The following is a 20,492-nucleotide window of genomic DNA, read 5'->3' on the forward strand; positions in this document are numbered from 1 at the left end:
AGCAAGTAGAAAGCAAAGGCTGTCAACAAGGAAGAAGAGCCAAATGGAAATCCCCGCAGAGAAGAGCAGAAGTTCAAGGTAGGCATTCCTGGAAGAGAAGTGGTAGTGAATTAAATACTAGTGCCAGAGGGGCTCTGATTCGATTCAGCCTGTTGTTAGCTCAGTGCATTCGGCCTACAGCAATGAGGGAGACCCAAGCTTATGCGAGGAATATTACATTGTCCTCAAGGGCTTCATCGAGATGGCACTGGATGCCTTCAAAGTCAAACTGTCCACCCTGCTGTACCTGGTGTTTGTGCACCTTTACTCAGAACTGGTTTCTAATGAGCTTGAGAGGGAAGCTAGGCATTTCTTCCACAGGTGAGGAGCTCCCAACATCCATAATAACATAATATCAATATAATACAATATAGGGAACTATATAAAGCACTGTTTAGACCACAGCTGGAGCATTGCACGCAGTTCTGCTCTCCACGTTACTGGAGAAGGGACAGAGGAGTTGACTAGAATGATACCTGGATTCGAGGAAGGGTTAAATTACAAGGAGAGGTTACACAAACTGGGGTTGTATTCCCTGGAATTTAGAATGCCTTCAACATAATATGAGAAACTATTTCCCCTGATTGTAGAGTCTAGGACTAGGGGACAGAGTCTTAAAAATTAGAGCCAGAGCTTTCAGGAGTGAAATATGGAAACACTTCAGGCGCAGACTGGGTGGTAGAAGTTGAGAACACTCTTCCACAAAAAGCAATTTATGCTAGCTTGTATCAGTCGTTAATTTTAGATCTGAGATTAATAGATTATTATCGCAAGTTATTAAGGGATAAGGACCAAAGGCAGGTACATGGAGTTTGGTCACATCAATCATGATACATTGAATGGTGGTAGAACAAGCTGGAGGGCTGAATGACCTCCTGTTCCTATTCCTCACACAGTTAAGTTCCTATCCATCTTTTCCTCCCCCTTCCAGATCAACAGGCACTTTCCTCCTTTATTTACACTTTCCCAAAAAAGTCCTTCCTGCCTGCATCCCATTACGCTTGCACACACTCCCTCTCTCATATTTCATGTCAACAGGAATTTCCCCTTGAAGATGGGTTCTCTCTTTTCCCCCTTGGGCAGCCTCTTGAAGGCTTCCCTCCCACCTCTCCAGCGCCCCAAACATCTCTTTCTCACAACCACAGCACTCTTGTATCATTGGAAGATTTGGTGGGGTCAGACCCCTTGTGCATAAAACTATACAAGGCACAAGTTAGACCACACCTAGAATACTGTGAAGAGTTTTGGCCCCCTTATCTAAGGAAAGATATACTGGCATTGGAGGCAGTCTAGAGAAGGTTCACTAGGTTGATTCCGGGGATGAAGGGATTTTCTTATGAGGAGAGGTTGAGTAGGTTGGGCCTGTACTCATTGGAATTTAGAAGAATGAGAGGCAACCTTATTGACATAAGATCCTTAGGGGGATTGACAGGGTAGATGCTGAGAGGTTGTTTCCCCTTGTGGGAGAGTCTAGGGCCAAAGGATATAATCTTAGAGTGAGTGGTCGCCCATTTAAGACAAAGATGAGGAGGAATTTCTTCTCAGAGTAGTGAATCTGTGGAATGTTTTACTGCAGAGGGCTGTAGAGGCTGGGTCGTTCAAGGTTGCGAGAGACATTTTTAATCAGTAAAGGAACCGAGAGTTATGGGAGAAAGGCAGGAAAGTGGAGTTGAAGATTATCAGATCAGCCATGATCTCATTGAATGGCAGAGCAGACTTGATGGGCCGAATGGCCTGTTTAGCTCCTACATCTTATGGTCTTAGTATAAAAACAAAATACTGCCGATGCTAGAAATCTGAAAATCTCAGGTCAGGCAGCATCTGTGGAGAGAAACAGTTGAAATTTCTGGTCTGACATTTCACCAGAACGGAAGATAGAAATGTAAGCATTTCTAAGTCAAGAGGGAGCGGGGAGGAGACAGGAAGATCAATGGAGAAGGTCTGTAATAGAGCCAGGGGAGATTAAAAAGATTTCATGATGCAACAGTCCAAAGAGAGTGGTAATGGATATAGTAATAAAACACACAAATGGAGTGTGAATTGTTATGTAAAAATTCTTATCCATAGATATTCTGCTGTCCACTACTTTAGCCACTTCTTTAAAAATAATTCCATCAGATATGTCAGACAAGACTGGCCCTTACAAATCCTCTGATAAGCTGAAATTTTTTAAGATGATTTGTCACCCCATAATAACAGGAGCTTGTATTATATCACCTTTAAATAATGTTCCAGGTTGCTTCACAGGAGCATTATCAAACTAAGTATGACACCAAGCCACATAAGGTGATAGTTCAGATGACCAAAAGCTTGATTGAAGGGATGGGTTTAAAGAAGTGTCTTAAAGGATGAAAGTGAAGTGGAGAGGTGGAGAGAGGGAATTCAAGAGCTTAGGGTTAAGGAAATGGAAAGCTTGGCTGCCAGTGGTGGAGTGATTATAATTGGGAATAAACAAGAGGCTAGAATTAGAGGAGTGCAGATATCTTGGGGCATTGTAGGGTTGGAAGAGATCAGAGATGGGGTTGGGCAAGGCCATGGAGAAATTTTAAAACCAGGATGACAATTCTAAAAGTGAGACGTTGGCTCCAGGTCAAGCAATGTAGGTCGGCACACAAGGGTGATAGGGGAGCGGGACTTGCTGTGGGTTAAAATATGGGCTGCAGAATTTTGGATGACCTCAAGTTTGCAGAGGTAGAATGTGGGAGACCAGCCAGGAGTGCATTGGAATAGTCGAGCCTAGAGGTGTTGAAGTCATGGACAAGTGTTTTAGCAGGTCAGCTGAGATGGGCAAAGTTGAGCAATGTCATGGACGCGCGAATACTTTGAGTGATGGCACGAATATAAGGTAGTAAGCCATCTCGGGATCAAATGCGACATCAAAATTCTGAACAGACTGGCTTATTTATCTTTACTGACTATCCTTAATTATAGACCTAGCAATTTTCTGATGATAAATGTTAGGCTGACTTATCCATAATTCCCCAGTTTCCCTCTGTCACCATTTTTAAATAGTGGATTGATGTGCAATTTTCCAATGGTTCTCGAATTGAGAGAACTTTGGCAGATTGTAGGAGTGGTTCAAACTGGAAGCTTGTGGGAAATTATTTATGTTGGTGAAAGGAGCAGATATGCTCACTGAAGTGACGTTTGAATTAATATTTTTGGAGTGGGTGAAAGAAGAATGATAAATACTATTCCAGAAGGTAATGTTTGTCGAGGAATAGATATCTAGGAAAGCAAATACATAGATCTTAAAAGATGAAGATGCAATTGGGATAAAGCTATGAAATGGCAGTTTTTCTATAGGGGGTATTGAACATGAACAAGCAAGTGATGAATCTGTGCAAGACTTTGGCTAGCACATTAGTAAGGAGTTTTGTGTGCATTTCTGCACACATTATTGGATAAATATTAGAGCCAGCAATTGGTCACGTTTACAGTGGACTGGAATTATCCTGTGTTTTTCAGTAATGGAAAAGGGTGGGAAACGAAGGTTGGAAAATAGTTAAAAGATCACCTCCATCGGGCAGTCATTATTCAGTGGGGCATAAACTGAAGTTTATTGCCACAAGAACATAAATACTTGTTTACCATGGGTGTCTCATGTGTAGAGTAGTAGTTCTCAAACTAGTCTGCAGGCATCTCTGAGCCTGTAGCGACTTAAAAGGAGGCTGTGAAATAATTTGCAAGTTCTTATTGAGGGGCATTGTGATCGAAAGGATACAATATCTTTAAGTAAATACAGATTTTTAAACATTAAAACACCCTTTCTGAGCAGCATTTTCATTTTGAGTATTATATAATTTAAATGGGGAGGTCCATAATCGTTGATCCATTTATTTGAAAAGGGTTCCTTTTTGTTCATGAGATGAACAGGGAGGATCTTAAAAAGGAAATTAGGAGAGCAAAAAGGGCGCATGAAAAATATTGGCAGGTAAAATAAAGGAAATCCAAAGTTATTTACAAGTACATTAAGAGTAAGAGGATAACTCGGGAAAGAGTAGGGCCTATTAAGAACCAGAGTGGTAATTTGTGTGGAGTTGGAAGATGTAGGTAGGTTTCGAAATGAATACTTTGTGTCTCTGTTCACAAATGAGAGGGCTGACATGGGTATGGAAATCAGGCAGAAGGACTGTGATATAATTAAAGAAATTAGCATAGAAAGGGAGGAGGCTCCGTGGTTTTGCAGGCTTAAAAGTAAATAAATATCCAGGCCCGGATGAAATGTATCCCAAACTGTTGTTTGAGGCAAGGGAGGAGATAGGGGTGCTGGTAATAATTTTCAATACCTCTCTTGCCACCGGAGAGGTGCCAGAGGACTGGAGGACAGCCAGTGTGGTACCGTTATTCTAGAAGGGAGGAAGGGATAAACGAGGGAACTACAGGCCAGTCAGTCTAACCTTAGTGGTGGGGAAACTATTGGAAGCAATTCTGAAGGCTAAAGGACAGAATTAATCTACACTTGCAGAGGCAGGGATTAATCAAGGACAGTCAGCATGGTTTTGTTTAGGGGAGGTCATGTCTGACCAATTTGATTGAATTTTTCGAAGAGGTGACCAGGTGTGAAGATGAGTGCAATGCATTTGACATGGTCCACTTGGACTTCAGCAAGACTTTTGATAAGGTCCTGTATGGGAGACTGATAACGAAAGTAAGAGACCATGGGATCCAAGGCAATTTGGCAAATTGGATTCAGAATTGGCCGAGTGGCAGGAAGCAGAGGGTGATGGCTGAGGGTGTTTTTGTGACTGGATGCCTGTGTCCATTGGGGTTCCACAAGGATCAGTGTTGGGTCCCTTGCTGTTTGTGGTACATTTAAACGATTTAGGCTTGAATGTAGGAGGGTTGATCAGTAAGTTCATGGATGACAAGAAAATTGGTGGGGTGGTAAATAGTGAAGAGGATAGCCTTAGATTACAGGAGGATACAGACGGGCTGATCAGTGGCAAATGGAATTTAATCCGGATAAATTTGACATGGGCAGGACAAACAAGGCACAGGAATATAAGATGAATAGTAGGACCCTGGGAAGCACCAAGGATCAGAGGGACCTTGGTCTGCAAGTCCACTGGTCCCTTAAGGTAGTGGGACAGGTAGATAAGGTGGTTAAGAAGGCATATAGGATACTTGCCTTTATTAGTTGAGGCATAGAATATAAGAGCAGGGAGGTTATGCTGGAACTGTATAAAACGTTGGTTGGGCCACAGCTAGGCTATTGCGCGCAGTTCTGGAATCCGCATTATAGGAAGGTGGTGATTGCACGAGAGAGAGTGCAGAGGAGATTTACCAGGATGTTGCCTGGGCTGGAGAGTTTTCGTTATGAGGAGAGATTGGATAGACTGGGGCTATTTTCCCTGGAGCAGAGGAGATTGATTGAGGGGGCACGTGATTGAATCACAGTGCAGAAGAGGCCCTTCGGCCCGTCGAGCCTGCCCTGATACATGAGAAACACCTGACCTAGCTACCTACCTACCTAATCCCATTTACCAGCACTTGGCTCATGGTCTTGAATGTTATGATGTGCCAAGTGCTCATCCAGGTACTTTTTAAAGGATGTGAGGTAACCTGCCTCCACCACCCTCCCAGGCAGTGCATTCCAGACCGTCACCATCCTCTGGGTAAAAAAGTTTTTCATCGCATCCCCCCCTAAACCTCCTGCCCCTCACCTTGAATGTATGCCCCCTTGTGACTGACCCTTCAACTGAGGGGAACAGCTGCTCCTTATCTAGCCTGTACCTGCCCCTCATAATCTTGTACACCTTGATCAGATCGCCCCTCAGTCTTCTCTGCTCCAACGAAAACAACCCAAGTCTATCCAACCTCTCTTCATAACTTAAATGTTTCATCCCAGGCAACATCCTGGTGAATCTCCTCTGCAACCCCTCCACTGCAATCACATTCTTCCTATAATGTGACCAGAACTGCACACACTACTCCAGCTGTGGCTTCACCAAGATTCTATACAACTCCAACATGATCTCCCTACTTTTGTAATGTATGCCTTGATTGATAAAGGCAGGTGTCCCATATGCCTTTTTCACCCCCCACTAACATGCCCCTTTGCCTTCAGAGATCAATGGACACACACGCCAAGGTCCCTTTGTTTCTCAGAACTTCCTAGTGTCATGCCATTCATTGAATACTTCCTTGTCAAATTACTCCTTCCAAAGTGTATCACCTCACACTTCTCAGGGTTAAATTCCATTTGCCACTTAGCTGACCATTTGACCATCCCTCTATATCTTCCTGCAGCTCAAGACACTCAGCCTCACTGTTAACCACCCAGCCTGTCTTTGTGTCATCCGCAAACTTACTAATCCTAACCCCCACATAGCCATCTATGTTGTTTATATAAATGACAAATAATAGGGGACTGAGCACAGATCCCTGTGGTATGCCACTGGACACTGGCTTCCAGTCACTAAAGCATCCTTCTGTCATCACCCTCTGCCTCCTACAACTAAGCCAATTTTGAATCCACCTTATCAAATTACCCTGTATCCCATTTGCATTTGCCTTCTTTCTAAGTCTCCCATGTGGGACCTTGTCAAAGGCTTTGCTGAAATCCATATAAACTACATCAACTGCACTACTCTCATCTATGCACCTGGCCACCTCCTCAAAAAATTCAATTAAATTTGTTAGGCATGACCTCCCTCTGACAAAGCCACGCTGACTTTCCCTGATCAAACCTTGCCTCTCCAAGTGGAGATAGATACTCTCCTTCAGAACTTACTCCAATAGTTTCCCTACCACTGACCTGAGACTCACTGGTTGTAGTTCCCTGGCTTATCTCTACAACCCTTCTTAAATAGCTGTTCTCCAGTCCTCTGGCACCTCCCCCGTGGCCAGAGAGGAATTAAAAATTTGGGTCAGAGCCCCTGCGATCTCCTCCCTTGCCTCCCTCAGCAGTCTGGGACACAAATCATCCGGACCTGGAGATTTGTCCACTTTTAAGCCTGCCAACACCTCCAACACCTTGATAAAAGCAAAAAACTGCGAACGCTGGAAATCCAAAACAAAAATAACTCATCCGTTTTACCTGTAATACTCCTGGCATTAAAGTAGAGGCCATCCAGCCTTGCCGTACTCCCTTGAAGCTTGAGGTGTATAAAAGTAAGGGGCATAGATAGGGTAGACAGGAAGGAACTTTTCCTCTTGGTGGAGGGATCAATGACTAGGGGGTATAGGTTTAAGGTGAAGGGCAGGAGGTTTAGAGGGGATGTGAGGAAGAATTTTTTCACCCAGAGGATGGTGGGAATCTGGAATTCGCTGCCTGAAAGCTGGTAGAGGCAGAAATCCTCATAACGTTTAAGAAGCATTTGGATGTGCACTTACGATGCCATGTTATACGAGACTATGGGCCTAGTACTGGAAAACGGGATTAGAATAGTTCTGTACTTGTTTGACCAGCAGAGATTCGATGGGCCAACGGGCCTTTTTCTGTACTGTAGACCTCTATGACTCTGTAGGTATCACTGGCAAGACTGGCATTTGCCCACCCCCAATTGCTCTTGAAGGTGGTGGTGAGCTGCCTTCTTGAAGTGCTATTGTGCAAACAAGTTTGAGAAAGACAGGTGGGGGATATGACAATTGCATTAGAAGGGAATTGGATGAGCCTTCATGAAATATACGGGGCAAATACAGAACTAAGATTAGATTCTATTAAGGGCCAGGACAAGCATAAGTTTGATGGCTTTCATTGCTGTGGTTCTCAGAATTTTCCAATTGTAAATACCTCTACCATGCACCAAAATACAAAACTGTTTGAGATCCCATTTGAGTAAACGTTCTATTCAAATTTTACCTCTGTCTAATTTCAAGTAGAGGTGAACTGTTAAGCATTAAATTTGAAAAAAATTGTTTTAACTTCCTAAATTCTAACTTTTTAATGTAGGCAAGAAGAGGAACGCAGAAGACGTGAGGAAGAAATGCTGTTGCGTCAGCGTGAAAAAGAAGAAATGATGAGAAGACAACAGGAGGGATTCCGAGGGAACTTTGGTGAAAATGTAAGTGTTCTGGAATATCAATACCGTTATGAGCAAAGGTGGAACGTCTGTCCTGGAAGCACGTTTAATATATGAATAGATTTGTGGCAAAGAATAGGATGTGTAAATGACCCAATATTGATTAAAAACAGGAAAAGTTGTATGTTTTCACAAAGTATCGCTTAAGCAAATATATTATTGGAGTAGCAAGCTTTACAGTATGTTGAGCAACACTGATGTTAGGTAAGCGTTTTGATCACTCGCATCAAGTCTTTCTAATCATTAAATTGTTTTGAAGGCATTCACTGACTATAGAAATAACTGATTAACCACAGACTTGTCTACAGATCTTGCCACATGAACTATAGTAGAAAATGCATTACAGGTAGCTTGTGTAATTTCACTCAACAAACATTACAAAAAGGTTTACACTGTATGGTGGTAGTCATATTCTACCAAAGTTTGGAATTCTGGCATTAATTTATTATGATTCTGAATTTCAATATTTTTCACCCTGTTCAATACTATTTTCACGGATAAGCAGTAACCAAGGGAGTAAAGCATGCATAGGTAGCAACAACGTGCACAATGCTGTTTGTAAGTGCATTCGCCATACATATTATTGAGATCACATGCCCAATGTGTCCACAACACAATTAGCCACATCTGGATTCCCAATTAGCCACCTGTGACGAGTGACTGATACATACTGGGGTTTCTACCAATTTGCCAATTAACAAGTATGATTTAATTTAATGCATAACCATCATTTACATTAATGACGAACTATGCTTCTTTAACTCACTGATGTGGATCTGAATTTGATTAAATGGTAGCTGGTTATTTTTAGAATTTGTAGGCTTCCTATCAACTTGTTGTTTTTCTTGATGAGCATCCTTTGGGACTTTGTATTGACAATTTCATAATCTGTTGGCTTTCGCTAAACTCTGCCAGAGCAACAGCAGTGGCACCATTATTTCATGTTGAATCTGCCAGATAGAGAAATGCAGCCAAGTTTCCTACTCACTATTATCCAACAGCTCTTGGTGAAAGTGCGTGACCGGCTGAGTTATGGTCCCTGTACTCATCCTCCAACTGAGCACCTTGTCGATGCACATGGTCAGAATTCTTGGATAAACAGTACGACTCTTGAGTTATAGCTGCTTGGGTGAAGTGTTAGACGGTAATTGGAAGTCATGGATATGTAGCACAGACAAATCATAATATTTTCAAAAGTGGAGGAAAGATCCTTGACTGAGTTTTTTCATTGCATATATGCAATTTCTTTTTAGAGAGAAAATATGAGAATGGAAGAAATAGCCCAAAGGAGTGGAATGACCATGCCAGGTAAGATGCATAGTGAACTTCAGAATAGAGTGTTGTGAAGGAAATTTTTTTTTTCTTTCAGATTTAAAAAAATGTATTCATCCACAGGATGTGGATTTCGTTGGTTTGGGCAGCATTGGTTGCCCATCCTTAATTGCCCTTGAGGTGGTGGTGAGCTGTTGCCTTGAACCGCTGCAATTCATGTGGTGTAGGTACACCCACAGCGCTGTTATGAAGTGAGTTTTAGGATCTTTGACCTAGTGACAGTAGAAGAACGGCGTTATAGTTTCAAGTCGGTGGCATGTAGCTTGGAGGGGAGCTTGCAGAAGGTGGTATTCCCCAGCATCTGCAATGTGCTTACCACCATCAACAAATTATCATCCTTCTAGGTGGCACTGTTACTTATGGAAGAGAGCCAAGTTGTTTCAATGAATGTTTAGTTGTAATGTTACCTATGTGTCAATGATGCAAAAAGACTCATTGTTCTGCTTGCCAAGTTTCAAAAACTAAGCAAGTACAATGTCGAGAAGGCATCGCTATAGGTAGAGTGGCCTAATCCTACTCCAATTTCTTATGATCTTGGGTCACCAACTAGTGCAAAGGATATAGAGGTGCGAATTTTCAGGAAATTAGGTTCAGGAACTGTAGAATCATAATGGTGGACTTCGAAGATCCTAATATAGATAGTGTAGGGATAGTGTAAATAGACCGGGGGAGGGCCAGAAATTTAGTGTGTTCAGGATAACTTTCTTGATCAGTGTTTTTCTCCCTCTCCAGTCAAGCAACAGCCTGACATAGTCATACTCATGGAATCATATCTTACAGATAATATCCCACATAAAAGCATCACCATCCCTGGATATGTCTTGTCCCACCAGCAGGACACACCCAGCAGAGGTGACGGCACTGTGGTATACAGTCAGGAGGGAGTTGCCTTGCGAGTCATCAACATTGACGCTGGCCCCCGTAAAGTCTCATGGCTTCAAGTCAAGCATGGGCAAGGAAACCTGCCGCTGATTACCACGTACTGCCTCTCCCCCATGCCTTAGCTGATGAATCAGTATTCTTCGGTGTTGAACACTACTTGGAGAAAGCGCTGAGGGTGGCAAGGGCGCAGAATGTACTGTGCATGGGAGACTTCAATCACTGTTACTGAGAGGCTTGATAGTACCATTGCAGACCGAACTGGCCGAATCCTAAAGGACATGGCTGCTAGACTGGGTCTGCGACAAGTGGTGAGGGAAAAACCTACTTAACCTAATTCTCACCAACCTGCTTGCTGCAGATGCATCTATCCGTGACACTTATCGGTTAGAGTGATCACCGTGCAGTCCTTGTGGAGACTAAGTCCCATCTTCACATTGAGGATACCCTCCATCGTGTATGGCACTACCGCCCTGTTGAACTGATAGATTTAGAACAGATATAGCAACTCAAGACTGGGCATCTATGAGGCCCTGTGGGCCTTCAGTAGCAGGATTGTACTCATCCACAACCTGTAACCTCATGGCCTAGCATATTCTCCACTCTACCAGTAAGCCAGAGGATTAACCCTGGTTCAATGAAGAGTGCAGGAGGGCATGGCAGGAGCAACATCAAGTATACCTAAAAATAAGGTGACAATCTGGTGAAACTATAGCACAGGAATGTTTGCATGCCAGACAGTGGAAGCAGCAAGTGATAAAGTGAAGCTATTCCACAACCAATGGATCAGATCTAAGCTCTGCAGTTCTGCCACATCCAGTTGTGAATGATAGAGGACAATTTAAACAACTGACAGGAGAAGGAGGCTCTTCAAATATCTCCATCCTCAATGATGGGGGAGCCCAGCACATCACTGCAAAAGAGAAGGCTGAAGCATTTGCTACAGTCTTCAGCCAGAAGTGCTGAGTGGATGATCCATCTCTGCCTCCCCCGGAGATCCCCAGCATCACAGATGCCTGCCTTCAGCCAATTCAATTCACTCCATGCGATATCAAGAAAAGACTGAAGGGACTGGATGGTGCAAAGTCTATGGTCCCTGACAATATTCTGGCAATAGTACTGAAGACTTGTGCTCCAGAGCTTGCTGCGCCCTGAGCCAAGTTGTTCCAGTACAGCTAAAACACTGGCACCTACCCAGGCCTGTCCTGTACGTAAAAAGCAGGACAGATTCAACCCAGCCAGTTACTGTCCCATCAGTCTACTACTGAAGCAATCCATGTCCAAATGGAGCAAGACCTGGACAATTTTCTGGCTTGGGCTGACAAAGGCAAGTCACATTTGCGCCATACAAGTGCCAGTCAATGACCATCTCCAACAAGAGAAAATCTGTCTATCGCCCCATGACATTCAATGGCACTACCATCGCTGAATCTCCCACTATCGACACCCTGGGGGGCAACCATTGACCAGAAACTGAACTGGACTAGCCATATAAATACAGTGGCTACGAGAGCAGGCCAGAGGCAAGGAATCTTATAGTGAGTTACTCACCACCTGACTTGCCAAAGCCCCTCCATTAGCTACAAGACGCAAGTCAGGAGTGTGATGAAATACTCTCCACTTGCCTGGATGAGTGCAGCTCCAACAACACTCAAGAAGCTCGACACCATCCAAGACAAAGTAGCCGCTTGACTGGCACTGCACTCACAAACATTCACTCCCTCCACCACCAACACACACTGGCAGCAATGTTACCATCTACAAGATGCACGGCAGGAATTCACCAAGGCTCCCTAGACAGCACCTTCCAAACCCACAACCGCTACCACTTAGAAGGACAAGGGCAGCAGATAGATGGTGCACCACCACCTGGAAGTTCCCCTTCAAGCCACTGACCATCCTGGGGGAGGTGGTGTCATAGTAGTATTGTCACTGGACTGGTAATCCAGACACCCAGGGTAATGCTTTTTCAATAAAAAAAAAGTGGAGTTAAAAATCTAATGGTGACCATGAAATTACTGTTGATTGTTGTAAAAACCCATCTGGTTCACTAATGCCTTTAGGGAAGGAAATCTGCCATCCTTGCCTGGCCCACAGCAACGTGGTTTACTCTTAATTGCCTTCTGAACAAGGGCAATTTAGGATGGGCAATAAATGCTGGCCTAGCCGGCGACGCCCACATCCCATGAACGAATAAAAAAAACTTGGAAGTATATCACTGTTGCTCCACTGTTGCTGAGTCAAAATCCTGGAAATCCCTTCCTTTCAGCACTGTGGGGTACCTACATCACATGGATTGCAGCGGTTCAAGAAGGCAGCTCACCACCACCACCTCGCGGACAATTATGGACGGGCAATAAATGTTGGCCTAACCAGCGATGCCTACACCCCATGAATGAATTTTAAAAATCATCATTACTGGATCTGATTTTGGGGAATGAGGTTGGTTAAGCAGTCAGTAGGGGACTGTTTAGGGAACAGAGGTCATAATATGATAAGCTTTTGATTAGTAATGGAAAAGGACAAGGAGCAGTCTGGAGGAAAAATACTTAATTAGATGGGGGCCAATATCAGAGTTGAAAACTAATCTGGCATAGGTGAATTGGAATCCAAGATTGGCATACAACATTTTAAAGGCTGCCTCAATTAAAGTGGAAGTTTGGGTGCAGTTGAGGTATATGCCCTACCTTTCACCCTTGTGGGAAACAAAAATTGGAGCTGCTTGGATGGCGGAAGCAGTAAAATAAAAAGATGAATCAGAAAGAGTGCTTATGATGTATGCCAGGTTGGTAATATAAATGAGAACCAAGCTGCATGTAGAAAGTTCATAAGGAAAGTGAAAACGAAATAAAAGGGGCAAACGAGAGTATGAAAAGAGACTAGCAGCTGAAATAAATGAGGATCCATATATCTTGTCTAGGCACATAAATGGTGGGAGGGTGGGCTGATGAGGGACAAAAAAATAAGACCATGCACGAAAGCAGAGGTGTGGCTGAGGTATTAAATGAGCACACCCATCTTTACCAAGGAAGACATTGCTAAAGCCATAGTGGAAGATTAGGTAGCTGAGATACAGGATGATCTGAAATGTAGAGGAAGTACTTGAAAGGCTGGCTAAAGTTAAAGGAGATAAGTGACCAGGTCTGAATGGGATGCATTCTAGGTTGCTGAGGAAAGTAAGAGTGGAAATTGCGGAGGTATTGACCATAATCTTTCAATCCTCCTCAAATACAGAAGTTGGTGGTGGAGGACTAGAGATAATTATACCCTTGTTCAGAAAAATGGACGGATAAGCCCAGCAACAACAGGCTCAGCCGGTTTAACCTCGGGAAAGCTTTAAAACAATAATTTGGGACAAAATTAACAGCCAGTTGGACAAATGTGGATTAATTAGTAAAGTTGGCATGGATTTGTTTCACTAAATTGATTGAATCTTTTGATGAGGTAACAGAAAGCATTGGTGAAGGTGTGGATTGATTTCCAAAAAAAAAGGTTTTGGTCAGTTCCACATAGACTTGCCAGTGAAGTTCTAGCCCATGGGATAAAAGTGACAGTAGTGGCATGGTTATGAAGTTGCCTGAGTGACAGGAAACGGGTTTGGTAATTGCTCGGTCTTTGGATTGAAGGAAGATGTACAGTGGAGAGCCCCAGGGCTTGGTATGAGGACCACTATTCTTAAATGTTAGTAACCTAGACTTGGGTGCAAAGGGCATAGTTTCGAAATTTACAGATGAGACGAAACTTGGAAGTATTGTGAACTGTAAGAGGTGAGTGGTCGTCTTCAAGAAGACATAGGCTCATGGAACAGGTTGACTTGTGCAGTTGAAATTTAATGCACAGAAGTGTGAAGTATTACATTTGGTAGGAAAATCTAGGAGATGCAATATAAAATGAAGGGTACAATTCGAAATGGGGCACAGTAGCAGACACGTGAGGGTATATGCACAAATGGCTTAAAGTGGCAGTGTAGATTGAGAAATTAGTTAAGGCATAGAGGATCCTGAATTTTATAAATGATAGAGTATACAAAAGCAAGAAACTATGATTAACCTTTCTGAGGCGGTGGAAGCAGTTTTATCCTCAACTGGAGTATTGTGCCCATTTCTGGGTGCTGGATTTTAGGAAGGATGTGAAGGCTTTGGAGAGGATGTAGAAACAATTTGAGACTGGCTTCAGAGATGGATGGACTTCAGTTATGTGGATAGACTGGAGAAGCAGCAAAAGTTCTTGGAGCAGAGAAGGTTGAGGAGATTTGATAGAGGTATTCAAAATCATGGGCCTGGACTGAGTGGGGAGGGAGAAACTGTTGCCATTGGCCAAATGGTCGTGAACCAGATGACAAATTATTTGCAAAAGAACCAAAGATGACATGAAGAAAATCTTTTACTCAGGTGGTGGTGATGTGGAATGTACTGCTTGCAAGGGTGGTGGAGGCAGATCAATTGTGGCATTTGAAAGGGAATTGGATATTAACTTGGGAGAAAGTACTTGTAGGGCTACAGGGAAATGACATGGCTATGGATTTAGCTGGATAGCTCTTGCTGAAAGCCAGCATGCGCACACTGGGCCGTATGGCCACATGGTGTAAACATTCTGATTATATTTTATTATTTTCATTTTTGTGTACAAAAAAATGTGTAAGCATTTCTATATATTTCAGATCAGTCTGGATAAAATGATCTCTTAGAGCTTTGCTAGGAAAGCTGATACTTTATGGTTATGTGTTTCCTGACTACAATCAGCATGGAGTGGAACAATCAGGTCATTTTTGGAAAAAAGCATTGTTTACCTGCACTTCCTGTCTACAATGTCTTAAATTCCTGTCGAATTTTTGTTTAGCTATCAGATTGCACGTGGATATTTATAACTGCCCAGCTAAAGTGGGTTGCAATAGAATAATCCCTTCCAGCTTGTGGTGTTGGTGCTGCAGTACTTGTGAATTTTGAGACACCCAGTTGTTTAACCTCCACTGCAGAGAAACCCTCAGATTCAGACCATTTCTGTTGCACCAATTTCTGCAAGTTTTGTTAGTTAGTTACGAATATACATCGTACGATTATACAATTAAAGTAGAATATGAGGCAAAATGAGGACAGAGCTGGTGGTCCATTTATCTGTTCTGTAACTTGCCTTAGCTAAAATCTGTTTGGTCGTAATTTAATGTACTTGGTGTTGTAGGAGATCAGTTATTTTATATAAATAAATAGTGTCTTTCTTTGTTTTGGTATGAAGTTGTGATTTTTGTTTTCCCTATAGGATTAAAATCATCAGGATTGTTGTCATGGGCTTTATTTTGGGGTTGAAGTTTACCGTTTTAATTTGGCATAGAGATGAAATTCTCTTTTTATTTGCCTTTTTATTCAGTGTTTGTTTTATTGACTTGTTGATCCATGCAGTGCAGCATTCTGTGTTGATGTACCCATGAATATTAGTTATTTAGTGTGCTGCTTGGTCTTGCAACAGAGCCTGGAGAGCTTAGCTACCTTGGGAGCCTTAATTTTAGTTGAGGGCTTTTTAACTTGCTACTGATCATTTTTAGTAGATTGGAATGACACCTATTCTTGGCTCCAGAATGCATGATGATTTTCTTAAAAAATGTTGTCTTAAGTTGTGTTAAAACATAGAGATAAAAACAAAAAAACTGCGGATGCTGGAAATCCAAAACAAAAACAGAATTACCTGGAAAAACTCAGCAGGTCTGGCAGCATCGGCGGAGAAGAAAAGAGTTGACGTTTCGAGTCCTCATGACCCTTCAACAGAACTGAACCAGTTCTGTAGAAGAGTCATGAGGACTCAAAACGTCAACTCTTTTCTTCTCCGCCGATGCTGCCAGACTGCTGAGTTTTTCCAGGTAATTCTGTTTTTGTTTTGTGTTAAAACATGGTTTGAAAGCCAATCGCTGTCTAGTATCTTTTTAAGTTGTGATTTTGGAGTGATTGCATCCCCAGTTATGTAGTCTTTAGGTAATTTGGCCATAAACTCATACTCAAACTGGAGTAAAAGGAGGAATTTTGACTTAATATTCAACTTTTCTGTTTAAAGTAGCCCTCCCAGCTTCTCTCCAATGTTGAATCAGAAGTAAAGCTAAAATTGAAACTAATTAAAATCGTCCATACACTCTTAATCCTGTACCAATTTTGATGCCATTTTAGTTTTCATTACTTGGCTGATTCATCAAAAATTTAAAATTGAATGGTCTTGAATAGAAAATCACAGGTTATGAAAAGTTAGTTGTTTTGCAAGTGCCACTGCAGCAGCATCTTTATCGAGTGGCAAACTGGCAAATTTCACCAGATCCTACTGTTTGTGATGAGTTAATTTTAGAAATGTAAAGCTATAAACATGACTAGGGAGCTATCTTTTTCTCACCATGTTCATCTTTTCTCACCATGTTCATCTTTTCTAGTTTGTATTTTAAGGAAATCTTACTGATATTCCACTTTATTTGTGTGGATCCTTCTGATGTATTGGAGGCATTGTTGAAAGTTTGTTTGGGAGGCATTCCTTACAATTTTTATTTAAAACTCTTCCCTGTTTCCATTCATTTCAGTGGGACTAACTGCAGCTGATTTTACGAATCTTAAAGCAGGTATGAAATTTCAATTTTTAAAGATTTCGTTGAGATTACTGTTTTTTGGCATAATTGGCAGTATTTACTTTGTGGAAGATACCCAAAATATAGGCATATGATTGTATTGCATGCAGCAAAAAAAAACCACTCTGGGAAGAAAAAAGTGCTGCACCCAACCTCAATCTTAGCACTTTATATTTCCTTGAAATTGCAAAGAGTGTAAGTTTTCCATTAGGAGTGGGAACTCCACAACTATTGTTGATGGGTATTGAGTTGATGGAGCAGTTATCTGTACTTATTTTGGGGCCAAGTACTTGATTGGATGAATGGCGTATGTGTCAATCACTGTCGGCCTATATTTTACCGAAATATTATAATTATCAGCCTCTGCAAACCAAGTTCCACAGCCACTTATGGGAATGAACAGGCCAACTGTGAATACTAATGCACCACCTCCACAAGGACCACCTGGAAGCCTGGGAAACCAAATGCCGGAAAACAATATGGGAATGGTAATGTATTAACAATATATTAAATACATAAAACTAGCCTAGGGATGTAAATTTCAGATAAAGAAATAATGAATTTGAAGTTGTAAGCATGATTTTTCCTAATCTTTGGCATGCTAGTGTGGGGCTGAGAGAGACTGTAAATGTGTGTTGAAATTGTCTAGACTGTTTGGTTTCATTTTAGTAAAATTATACTCTTAATACACATGGTGTAGGGCTCCTTTGGGTGCCCCCTCTAACTGAAATATAAAAAGTATGTTGATAAATTTGTTCGTTCTCTTTCCCATTTTAGGATTTGGTTTAGAGGATAGTACCCCTCACCCCTGCCCCCATTCCAACTTGGCAGCTAAGTCCTTGAGATAAAAATGCAAAGTATTTCAGTAGTTATGTCTTTAAAGCATACAATGGCGGAATACCTTTGCCTTATCCCTTTTATAATCGAGTTGTTGGAAGTCTTCCAAATTCTACAATGTTTAGTATACTGGATGCCATATAATCTATGGATTTTCAACACTCCTTTCACTTAGGTGTATATTGTGCAGTAACTGATCTTTTTGGGTTAGTCCAGTTTGAAGTTGCAAATGCAGAATACAGTAGTAGTAGAGCTATAAGCTTTTAAGTCTTTGTAAAAAATCCGCTATGACAGGAAATTGTCAAAGCTGTGGACCTGCTCCTAAGGTGTTAGTTTCCCACTGCACTGATTAGTCAATGACAGTAATGATAACTCTGTAAATACTGGAATGAGTTGTTGTGAAATTTGCAAATTTTTGACTTACGAATTACTTTCAAAATGGTGAGTTTTTATTTAGAAAGTACAGATATTCTTGACTTGAATGCATTTTCTTAGCAGCCTAAGTGCTGATTTAAAAAAAAGGAAAGTTTTATTTTAATATTTATTAACATCTCTGATCAGATTACCAGGCTCCTAATTGATTTCTCAATTTACCTCTTTACCTCCATTTGCTTTCTGGAGTAGATCAGGATGAATTATGACAAGTTCCCTACTGGACCAACTTCTGCATAACTGGTTAACACAGGAGGTTCAGTAAAAGAATGAACTGGGTTTACAGACAGTGGTCAAAATGAGATGCAGGAATGGATAGAAAAGTGCAAGAAAACCTAAAGGGGAAGGTATGAATGCAGACTTCTGGAAATTCTGAGGAAGAGACTTAACAGTTTAAATGAGTGAAAGTCAACATCTCAAAAAAAAAGCTTCTGGGGAACTATTCTTAAATTGAGTTTTGTACTCCATTTATTTGGTTTTGTGTAGACTTGTCTGTTTAAGGCTCCAAAGTTATATTGAGAGCAAGTTATTTCTCCTGTAATCTTAATGATACAGTGTGTTTCAGTTATTGTACATACTCTTGCTTGAAGTCTGTAATTGTGACTTATTGGATATATCTTAATACCGTAAAAATGTTGTGTGCACTTTCTGTCAACTCTTTCCATTATATTTGTGTCCAGATTTGTAAAGCTGACTTTTTAAAAAAATCTTATCAGGTTGAAATTACATGCTCTCCACTAGTGGAGGTGTTGGAGCTCCACCACTGGAAGGAAGATGTAATTGCATTGTGCTAAGTTTATATAGGCAGTTCCATTATGAATGTGAAAATAGGAATTTATAATGGAAAGCGATAAGAACAGAATATATAAGATGGGGCCTGAATTACATCTGTGCGCCCAAGTCCAACTTATCTCTGAAGACTAGATTTGATGTTGACTCTGTGTCCAGTGTCACAGGAAGTTGATTAGTATAGTAAAAACATAATTGGTAAGCAGGTGCTCGTGCTTAATTTTCCCACTTTTCCGAAAGCAGTGCCACTTATGTTCTTAAACAGAGGATGTGCCAAACTATTTACGAATGTATATAGTGATTAAGGCAAAGATTCTGTATTGGAATGAAGGACACAGATGGAACATGGATATCTGTATCAGTTTTGATGGTGCTATTGTAATAGTGTTTGTGTCAATGCACCGCTATGTTAACAAGTGAAAATAAAACATTTTAGAAGCTTCAAAAGCTTGTTTGGCCCAACAGTCAATTTTTTAAAGAAAATCCCACCTTCTTGACTTCTCACCAGATCACTCAATCCATTGTCTACAAAAACTCATCATCTGTCCTTCAGCTCAAATTTTACTCTGTTGGAGTTGTATGATATCTTCTACAGTCTATTTGTAGTGTATTCTCAGCTGGAAATAGGTTTTGTGAATTTCTGTAAACTTGTGGAACTTTTTTATATGAATACTAGCCTGTACTTTTTAAAAAAAAAAATCACTTAACAAATCTCTAACATAGTTGCACTTTGTACAACAGTTTTTTTGTCAGAAGCTCTGTGTGCTTTCTTATTCTGGAAATCATTATTGTTTTAATCGCATATATATATCAAGAGCACTATTGATTAATTCACCATCAATCTTGTGCATATTATTAAAAATTAACTTAAATTTATGGGAGTATATTACAACAAAATCAGTTGGTCTCTTTCAAAATAGATTAGCTACAGGAAATTGTGTTATTTTTGGATAATTTTGGTTTTCAGATTGAATGCAAGGTTTCCTATCTACATGCTTTCAGTTCAGGCTAATAAGTAATCCTTTGATTGTGGCATAGTCTTTGGATGGATTTACAGGAGATTTTTTTTCGTTGTGTGGTGAGCAGAGTGGAGGTTATCTAGAGGATATAAGGTAGGTGATTTTTGGAGCCTCGAAGAAATTCAATGCTGTTACTTTATAGGCTGCGTATCTTGGGGGTGATATATGAAAGTGATCCTGCAGATCATTTTAATCATCCTGACTTGATAACTGCAATTGATAATTGCATTAATTGTTGCTGACATTGGTTGCAATGTATCTTGGTATTGAGATTCTAAATGACATGACCATAAGTGATCTGAAATACATTACTTGTGGTAACGTCCAGTTCTTTGGATTATTGGAATGGTCCAATCTGAATATTTATTTATTCCAAAATTGCAATTTTCATCTGTTGGAATTGCAGAACAGAGAGTTAATAGATTTTAATAGTTACACACTTGGATGTAAGGTTGTTTTCCAGCACCATTGCGCTACATGACCTAGTTTTTTTAATGTCAAATGTTACTTCCCTAATAATGAGGCAGCTTAGCTTTCTTGATG

At 41.1% G+C, this 20,492-nt stretch overlaps 1 protein-coding gene across 4 annotated transcripts in view; it reads left to right on the forward strand.

Moving 5' to 3' along the window:
- The window catches only part of LOC121281924 (non-POU domain-containing octamer-binding protein-like), a 58,489-nt gene that overhangs the window by 25,383 nt on the left and 12,614 nt on the right, over positions 1–20,492 (forward strand). For 3 of the 4 annotated variants that reach the window (XM_041195137.1, XM_041195133.1, XM_041195134.1), the window contains exons 7-10: positions 7,937–8,048; positions 9,320–9,374; positions 16,828–16,866; positions 17,233–17,360. In XM_041195137.1, coding sequence (XP_041051071.1) covers positions 7,937–8,048; positions 9,320–9,374; positions 16,828–16,866; positions 17,233–17,360 — 334 coding nt within the window. Of the gene's footprint in view, positions 1–7,936; positions 8,049–9,319; positions 9,375–16,827; positions 16,867–17,232; positions 17,361–18,333; positions 19,378–20,492 lie in introns of those variants that run through there. The other variant, XM_041195135.1, reaches the window with a different exon arrangement.

This window comes from Carcharodon carcharias, chromosome 9 (assembly GCF_017639515.1).
Source record: "Carcharodon carcharias isolate sCarCar2 chromosome 9, sCarCar2.pri, whole genome shotgun sequence".
NCBI classification, from domain to species: Eukaryota; Metazoa; Chordata; class Chondrichthyes; order Lamniformes; family Lamnidae; genus Carcharodon; species Carcharodon carcharias.